Source organism: Convolutriloba macropyga, chromosome 5, assembly GCF_964194025.1.
Source record: "Convolutriloba macropyga chromosome 5, txConMacr16.3, whole genome shotgun sequence".
NCBI classification, from domain to species: Eukaryota; Metazoa; Xenacoelomorpha; order Acoela; family Convolutidae; genus Convolutriloba; species Convolutriloba macropyga.
In genome coordinates this window covers 8916347-8926177 of record NC_134472.1, presented here as the reverse complement: position 1 = coordinate 8926177, position 9831 = coordinate 8916347, and the positions used below count along the sequence as shown (strand labels likewise).

Here is a 9831-nt window from a genome sequence, read left to right as displayed (position 1 = left end):
TATCTTCAGCAAACAGCTCAAATAATTTGCTCAGTTTCCAACTCTTTTCCTAAAAACAGGTGAACAGCTTTAGTTATAAACAGTGAACATTTGCTCGTCAATTGATTTTTAACTTTACTACCTTTGATGAGTGCATTTACGACATGCAATGCATTCTATGCCTGCATTTTACATAAAAAAAATTCTCTACTGCATCAATAATACTATTGTATGATGCAGGATTTCAATTATGTGAGATCTGATTGGTCGCAATATAGATCGTGTGAGTTCTCATAGCAAAACTTTCTTATTTTAACACTTGATAAGACAGTTTTTTTCATCGAGTATAGTCTGACAAATGTGTTTTAGGATCTGATAAACAGATGCATTGCCATAGAGACTACTATCAAGACTCTTTTTTAGAAGTTTGTCAGACCTGACCCCACAGAAAACCGTATTCACCGAGGAGGCAGCTCGAAGACAGTAAAAATATCACAAAGTGTGACCAAAAATTCACTGTTTCTGTTTGTCCAATCTACTTTTTCTAGAAACCATGTAAAGAATTTCGAATTGCTTTAATTTTTCATAAATTTTTCTGATGCCAATTTGTCCCGAATTTTACAAAAATCATAAGGCTGGTGATACTAAATGAAAAAAATCATTAAGTGATAAGTTTAAAAATTCATTTACCAGTATGGAAGCGCAACAAGGTGAGAAAAGGAAAATCATAAGAATCAAAAGTCAGTCTTATTTTTGTAACTTTGAGGGGCGCTATTCAAAAAATAATAAATAACTTTTTTTAAAAAATGAATTAAAGTTTAGTAGAACTGTGTTTACTTCATTTTAACGCATCTGAGGAGACGAACTCATTCCTCTCATCGTTATTTAAAGTTGATACTGACTCCCGTCAACAATCTTTGTCTATGATATCATCGGCCTGATTTATTTAGCAAAATGCATAGTTAATGCGAAGAATACGATATTCCACAGAAAGAATGCAAATGGGAATCCAAGTCTACTCCAAAAATCTACTGGATTTGTTGTCTCCTCGTCATCGGTCAAAGTTTTGGTTCCAGTTGCAGCTGCGCGGAATTCCTCATAAATGGCTGATTTGTGTTTTCTCTTACAAGATGAGGTCTCCTCTCTATGGAAGTGGTTGGTGCTCAAACCAATCATCTAAAATGCAATTGAAGCAAACTTCTTTACAAACTTTTCCGGGTGCCCCACAAAAAGTTTTTTAACTAGTATGACCCCACTTGGCAGTCATTGCTGAGAAGCATAAAGATCTTCCTACAAGCCATGCAAGAACTGCTTGGTTAATCTTGTTTTCTTGAGATTATCCTGACAGTTTCTGAAACGCAAATGTAGCAATTGTTGATAGCTCTTTCTGGGTGCAAAAAGAATAAACCGGGTTCTCCAGTTTTACAGACCATATATAAGAACTAGATATGGCTTTCTACTGGTTATATATATATATATATATATATATATATATATATATATATATATATATATATATATATATATATTATGACCATGCTATGATTGCTATAAGTGTACGCTATTGTTATATGATATCCAATATTCGGTATATTTTTTGCGCGATTAGACTACCCAGACACCCCTCACAAATCAGTTTGATATTTCTGCGCTTTCAAAAGCATTTATAATGAGTTGATACCGTATATGGTTCTTATTTGGCTATTTTCCTGTTCTTTTCTGGTTCTTCATGAATAATACAGGTTTCACAAATACCATAATAAAAAAGATGATCCAAATGGCTAAATTTTTAAACAACAGCAGCATACGCGGACCCAATATTGACAGACAACAGCATTCATACACAGCATTAAATATATTCCCACAAAAAGCTAATTTATTTGGCTAGAGAGATGCCACACTGCTGCCAATAAATTGAAAACCCGATTGTGTGGGGTTGTTGGATCAAATTGAAGAACCCATTGTGTGGATCGAAATGCAACCATGCTGCTATCTCAATATTGAATAGTTTTCCTAGATGTATATCGTTGAATTAGTTATTAACGTTAACGTTAATGTTTAAGAATCTCCAATTACTGTTTGAAAGCAAAATAAAAGGCACTTCAATGGTTTCAATCACTTTCCAGTCTCACATGTTGCAATGAATGTTTATTGTCATGGAGATTAATAAAAGTCTGCACCAACACAAATGTTTTAACAGTTTTCAGGTTTTTGGTTGACCGAGAATCCATTGGAACATCAATTCGACAGCGTTTGTACAGATTTTTAGATTTGTTTAGATTTTTTTATGGTCAGGAATGAGCTCTCATAGACTACAGATGTCTGCTTGGTACAATTTATATGGCAAACAATCCCACGGTAAAAAAAATTTTCTGAATATTACGAAACACATGCGAATTGAATTCTCAAAAAAATTCAGCGGAAATTTTCTCATAAGAATGCGCCTAAATGAGCTGAAATGTTTCAAAAACATGCACTGAACTTTCTAAAAACTCAAATCATTTTCAAACTTATCTCGCGCTGGCTGTTTCCTGAACCCTGCTCTTCCGTCTTTTAGCCATGACTTCAACCAATGTGCCATTGATTCCTGCAATTTTTCTCAGTTAATTTAACTCTATATTAATAATACATTTTTTCAGCGCTTCTTACAAAATGATTTCTATTGATATGCGATTCAAGTAAAAGGAAAGAATTTCAGCAACCAGTGAAGCAGCGCTACAATACAGTAATTTTATTGTAAAATGCGCCGAAACTTGAACTCACCACTTACAAGATTTCAACCAATTTCAACGTATTATTGTGCGAGGATTTTGAGCTGCAATTTTTTAAAGAAAACACGCTATTCGCCAAATTTCAGCTCATACAGTGCATTTCTTACAAAATATTGAGCTGAAACGCGCTGACATCTCGGCTCGGGTTTGAAAATTTATTGTATTTAGAACCAAAAAAGTTATTTGCAATTGGTATTACATTTCAACTTTTTTAAAACTGCAATTCTGTTCTTGAAACTTTTTACTGAATTCAATTTTCCATAAACCATGTTTTCTTTCAGTTCCAGCTCGGCTTTAAGTTCAAATTTTAGAACTTTGAACTGTTTATAATATCTTGTTGTCAAGTTGTCTGATTATAATATCCATATGAAAATGATAGCTCAAACTATATGGAGGCAAGAATGATTTTTTCTGAAAAAATTAGTACCAAAATGGTTAATCTGAACATCTTGACTGAATCCTAGTTTTAGTACTTACTGATGAATGCTCATAGTTGGGCCTGTTCGTCTCAGTGCCCTTAAGATTGCGTGTTCGTAGGGTCTTTTTCGAGACAACTGAAGCCAGCACAGTTTCGATCAGACAAGCAAGGTTGAACAGGAAGTTGACAATCAAGTAGACGTCGACCATTTTGAAGTCACTAACTGAAGGGAAGTTCTGTTCCACACCTGTTATCAGTACTATCTGAGCTAACGCCAATGTAATTGTCAGACCTGCTCTCTCCGGTGTACATTTCGGGTCTATCCAAAAGTTAATCCAGCTAAAATGAGAATTTTTTACCTTCTGCAAAGTTAACTTTAAACAAATCTGACGTAAAATTTAAAATCTTCATGATGATCATGTCATGGTTTCAAGTCCTGGCAAAGTACTTCCCACCATCGATGTTCAAATCTTAAAGCTTATTTTGGCTTTAAAAAATCAATCCTATAACGTCTTTAACATAAAAATTATCTAGTTAACCAGGTAACTTGCGTCTGAAGTTCAAGCTTGTTTTTCGAAAAAAATTCAAAAAATTTTTGACCTGCAATCCGAAGCCTAAACTACAATCCGAAGCGTTTTTCATTGCAACCCATTACGTCGCCAAACGTGCATTCATAGAAATTTGTGCCTTAAGCGGATATATACGAAAATCTTTTTGTCACAACTATCAACGTTTTGTCTGAATCCTGAATCGTGAAAAAGTGTGAGGGGAGACGCGTATTCGAGTTACAAGAAATTGAAACAATTATAGGCGTTTAACGTAATCAATCTTCACAAACGACGGAATTAATGTTCACCTTTCTGAGCATGAATTTTGTATTTCATTTAATTCTGATTTTATACGTTAGACTTAATCGAATTATGTCTCAAAGTAAGCTTTGTAAGTTAGATAATTAGATCAACATTGCTTTGCTTTAGCTCATCAGTTCTGAAAAATTTTGAAAACGCCGGCCTATTAAGGACGTAAGGGCGAATCAGAAATACATTAATTTAAAGATTGGACTGACGTCTTGAAAGGATGTTAATTTGGAAAAGAAAATATAAATTTCATTGAAAAAAAATTGAAGCTTTGTTTATTTTGATAAAAAAATACCTCAGTTTTGATTATCTTTGCTCTATTAATTCATCCATTATCTCACTTATAGCAAGCTTTTATTATTTATTTAAATGTATTGGTGGTACGTTCAAATAGTGATCATACATAGAAACAAAATCATCATAATATAACAATTGTAACAACACATAATAACAAAAACAGGGATTATTTTAGGGATTAAGGCTCTAAATTAGACAGCGAAAATTTTCGGTAATCTTCATTGACTGAATGGTTGATAATCGTTGACGTTATCGTTATTTTGGGGAGTTAGAGAACATTTGGGGCAGTCAATAGTCACTGGCACCTCAGAGAATACTGACATTGCAATTGCTTGATTTGAAGGCGTCGGAGCTGAGGCCAAGAAAGACACCCATTACTCAAGGTCGTGTGGCAAAGTGAGGAAAGTTGACGCACCGACTAGCAGCAAACCAACTCAAAAGAAGAATTGTTCGTAGACGAAGAAGAAATAAAGAAAACTAGCGAGGAACTTCTATAAGAAAAATCAATAAAAAATAGTGTTGGTTCATCGTCAGTAATTTCAACCCAACATTCATTATTTCAATTATAGTCCCTCAGTTGTGAATGAGATTAACAAACCTTATATCTTGAGGACCTTTTGTACGAAATGGCAATTATTACTAAATAAGCTCTCATTAGCGTTCCTAATTATTATTATTATTATTATTATTATTATTATTATTATTATTATTATTATTATTATTATTATTATTATTATTATTATTATTATTATTATTATTATTATTATTATTATTATTATTATTATTAGCGTTCCTCAATAATTTCAACCAGTTTGGTTTTAAGTCCCTGAGCTATTGTTATGGTTAACACAACTTTTTGTTGCACAATTGTATAAACAAAATACACAAAGAAAACTCATGTTGGTAGGAAAGATTGAATCGATCTCTTGTGTTCGCAATTGCCGGAGACTTTACAGAGGAACTTTTTTTCAAAAAATCGATAATTCTTTATATCAAAATTTCAGTAATGTTAATTATTAATTTGTTGTATTCAATTTTCCTTGATAGTGTTCCTTTATCATTTTTTTATCTTTAGAGACGGTTGCTTCCCTTCCCTCCGACAGCTTCACTAGTCTGGAACAAACAAATGCATAATCTAAAAAACTAACAAACTAATTAACACAGCGAATATCAGATACTTTATCTCGGGATATGCATTAAGCAAATTGCTGAAGCTAGAATTTTTATCTTGGATTCAGATTAGGCAAATTGCGCAAATCAGTTATACAAATTTTTTTAGATAATTTAGTAGAAATTTAGATACTATTTTCCTGTCTGATATGAACGCGGAAAAGATTGGGTTAAGTTTGAGTCATTGTGGCGGCAAATTGCGGACTATAGTGATCAACTTTTGTCACAATTATCAACAATTGCCAACATTTAAGCACTTTGGGTAACTGTGTTGAAGATATCCCATTTTGAGCGAACTTGACGAGTTTCTCCCACTGTCAGTGTTTTCCATCCACACTTACAAACCTAATCTAAGAACATGGGTACGAATATTGCTGACACAGTTGCGTATATTTACTTGACCAATTTGTGCCTTTGGCAACGTAATGCGATGCCCAAAACGCCTTTAAATGCCTAGCGCGACTGTTAAAAAACGCCTTTGTTCGAAATAATTGCGTAAAAGTTCTTTTGCTAAACGGAGATCCGAATATATTAAAAAATCGGTTTAAAGTAAATGCCAATAATTGTTGTTTTGTGAACATCTTCATTTAAACCGGGATAAAGAAAGCCCTCATCTGAGTACACAAAAACTATGTCAGAAGTTTTTTTTGTCTTCACTACCTGTCAATTTGGACAGAGGGAGCTAAAAAGGCATATTTGGTGCCATTCTCTATGAAAAAAAAGAATGCAGAATTGTCAAAAGCGTATAAAAATATAAACCTTGAGATGAGTTCATTCAAATTTTTCATCTACCCAAATGTAAAGGAACGATAAATAACAATACTGTTAAAAATCTTTTCAAAATTTCAGCAACAATTGACCCAATTTGAAAGAAAATTATAAAAAGTGTGAACAAAACAAAGTATTTGTGGTTATTGTTTACAGAACTTTAAATCTTGATACCTCCACGAAAAAGTGATGTTCAAAAAAATTCAGATTGATACTCTACGCTTAACAAGGTTTCTAATGATATCACTCACAACCCTCTACGATGAATTTATCGATCGGCAAAAATTGCCTGCAAAAACAAACCAGTTGAGCATACCGTTACTCCCCATTTAAAGTGGGTTGGAACAAAAAGAATTGTAATTGAAAATGAAATTTAAATATGAATTTTGTACTGATTCCACATTTTGCCGCAATACTTTTCTTTTGCTTGTGCATTGAAAGTCATTTGTACTGAAAATGGTGAATTATCAAATAAAACATACCCAAATAACTAAATTAGAGCACACAATATTGCCGAATTATGCTAAAGAGATTGTGGAGAAGAAACTACTAATTGTTCAGCCAGATTTTTGGCTTTATTTGTTTCGAGTCCTGAAGGAGCGCAAATGCAGTTTTCGGTATTGGCGACCACCCATTTTCTTAGAAGATTTAGAGAGAACAACCTAATGTAATTGTGCATAGTATAAGCTTGATATAGCTTCACAAGAAACTACTTGATCAACGTATACTTGGGTAGTAGAGATATGAAGCCTCAAGGAACACGAACAAACGTGAGAACGGGTTAAAAGAGATGATCAGGTTTGACAACTTAAGACCAGTTGGCATAAATAAGAGATGCTGATTCAAATCCAGTACTCGTCCATTTCCACGATACTTGCACTTGCTAAGACCCCAAACGCAAACATATCACAATTTCACGAAAAAAGTAACCAACACATTAAACGGGCCATATGTTTTGTTTTTGATTTGCATTGGGCACTGACTCGAGACGAGGTCAAAACGTAAAAAAAATGGCTAGAAATGAGGTTGATAAAATATTCCGGATTTTTTTCTTATTAATAAATGAAATTTTATCTAACCCTACGCAATTTATTTTGCTTTTTTTCTATAAATTTTCAGACTGCGCTCGGAGTTGTTCTGATTTGGAGGTATTTTTATAAAACTCTTCTTCATACGAATATAAGATGTCTCAGTTCTTCAGTAGCCCGATGTCACCACCGATTAGAGCTAGATTTATTGAGTTCACTTTTTCCGAGTGATCAAACTCGAATCAAACATGGTTTCTTTCAAACTCTGGCATAATATATTTTCTTAGCTTGACCATTAGGAGTGGTCAATGCATTGGGAAAAAACTCATTTTCTAATTTTTAAATAGACCTAATTAGTTGTCTGAGGTTTACGCACGCGAGCATTGAGAGTGAAGAGTTCGGTAGGTAGATAGTGAGGAGATAAATTCCAAACTTCCTCTGCATGTGAATAGCATACTCGTGTTCCACATATTTCTTCTTCAAATATACTGTCGATACATTTGAGTAATCCTTGGCGTGATCAAAATCGGAGAAGTGGAAGTTGGCAGTTGTCTGTCCGGGGTACATGCCAGTGAGATCTGGTTCATATGACAGTTGCAACAACTGGTGATGGTATTTGTACGAACCGACGCGTATCTGAACGTTAATTTTAATCTATAGTTTATTATGTTTCAAGAAAAATGCATATTTCGGCCCATTTTGGATTTTGTGCAGCGACATATTTTTTAAACTCTAGTATAAAATGTATAAAAAGATATGAAATTTCTTTTCTTTCCGCCCAGATTGAGGTCCCCGACGGAGATGACCTCTGATCAGACCGTTCCAGAGTCAAGTGACCTCCTGTCAAACGAAAACCACTGCTATATATGCAAAGCATCCAGTATAAAACTCCTAAATTTCCTGTATTCTAACCAATTTTTGTCCTCGAAGCACAAAGTGTGCGTTTGACTTTGGTCGGATCAGAGGTCACTTCCATCTGGCACCTCAATCTGGGGCTGTTTTTGAACGTAATTTTGTGAAAAAAAAACAAAAATTGTCTGCAAACTGCTCTCTGTTGAATTTTTATACATGATTTAAACTAATTAATGAATATACCCCCAGTTAACATTTTACCTTACAGCTGTATCTATCAAATGGGAAGTAGGTCAACTCAATGGGACAGGAATTTGTGATGATGTATCTACTGGAGCAGAGGATCTTGCCGTCACTCCAGAACACGACACCTACGTTGTCGTTTTTGTCATCTGCAGGAACAATAGATACAGCTAAAATGAAACACAAAATAGTAACATGATTTCTATACATGTTCTATAAACGCTATAAAATGATAAAAACTTTAGGTCATTTTTTGACAAAATCTGATTTCTCGGGCCGAGGTGTAGAATGCACTGAGTATAATAATTTTCAGCACTTGTCAAGGCAATTTTTAGTTTAAGAAAAATTTTCAACGAATTTCCCACATAAAATCATCACTTAAAAGCTTCAGCACATTTTCGTTGTGCATTCTCGTTTTCACGGAAAACGTAATTCTTGTCAACAATTTTTTTCATCCAGTTAGCCTTGATAATTTGTAGTTCGAGATTTATAAGCACGCATTTTAGACCGAGTTAAAAAACTTACTTGTTATTGTGAAATTTGATATGGGCAAAACTGCTAATTGTCTTTTTAATCCACAAATGGTTTTTCTTGGGTCATTTCCAAAATAATCTCGGATTAAACGTTTTTTCATTTAGGCCCCATTGACATGGACCTGTTTATTAGGTGCCTCAACCACGGAAAACAGTGACGCACAAATCGTTTGACTAGGAGGGTGAACAAATGTGACTAGGAGCGCGATAAAAATTTAGCAGGAAAACCCGATCGAAAGTAAATTTTATCCACGCAAATTTTTCATTATCAAATTTACAAGAAAATTGAGCAGTTTTCTTATTGGTATTTCAATTCGTTTGGCCGTTTTCCTTTGTTCCAATTCTTTAAACTCATGATCATCAATAATACTGTTAAAATTATCCTTTTTATGTTCACTCTTTATTGTTTTATTTACAATTCTCAATAGCACATCAACCAGCTGTTCTTTAGCTTAGAAGATTCAACACTTTCCATGATCAATCTCAATTGATTGCCATTGTTGCTTTCTGATGATTCGCTTAATTTTTATTTCAATCAAATGACTAGTTATTTTGTTTGAGTTTTCATAGATTCTTACTCTATATGGAGCAACGGCCGCACTTATGACTTGAACACATATACAGGCTGTTTAATGTTTAAAATGAAACTCACCCTGTAAAACAAACATATGAATTTCATTAACGTTAAAATAACTGTTTTCACAAGTTCTCCAATGTTTAGAAGCCTGTCAAGAAGAACAACAAAGTATCTCATTTCTGTGCCAGTTTGTTTTAATTGCAACATTGCCTATAGCAGAAGTATCGCTACCCTCGAGCCAAGTTAGTATTTTCTCTTTGTAAAGAGCAGCAATGACCAAATGTATCAAATGCTCTTCTCAAGTCTACAAAAATCTCAACGAAGCGCTCCGAGTGTTT

General features: G+C 33.9%; 1 protein-coding gene across 1 annotated transcript; it reads right to left on the bottom strand.

The window, feature by feature from the left end:
* Positions 1-921: 921 nt before the first annotated feature.
* Positions 922-8463, bottom strand: LOC142339703 (glycine receptor subunit alpha-2-like). Its single transcript, XM_075389923.1, has 4 exons — positions 8402-8463; positions 7665-7924; positions 3228-3507; positions 922-1155 (listed from the first exon to the last, which is right to left on the bottom strand). The coding sequence occupies exons 2-4, from the start codon at positions 7853-7855 to the stop codon at positions 922-924; spliced, it is 705 nt and encodes a 234-aa protein (XP_075246038.1). The 5' UTR covers positions 7856-7924; positions 8402-8463.
* Between the last annotated feature and the right edge of the window lie 1368 nt (positions 8464-9831).

Excerpts from the sequence above, each read along its gene's own strand:
- LOC142339703 (XM_075389923.1), bottom strand. The coding sequence starts at position 7,855 with ATGTACCCCGGACAGACAACTGCCAACTTCCACTTCTCCGATTTTGAT. Across the intron at positions 3,508-7,664 it reads TCTTCACTCTCAATGCTCGC|CTGGATTAACTTTTGGATAG; the intron begins GTGCGTAAACCT and ends TTCTCATTTTAG. Across the intron at positions 1,156-3,227 it reads CCAACTATGAGCATTCATCA|ATGATTGGTTTGAGCACCAA; the intron begins GTAAGTACTAAA and ends ATTGCATTTTAG.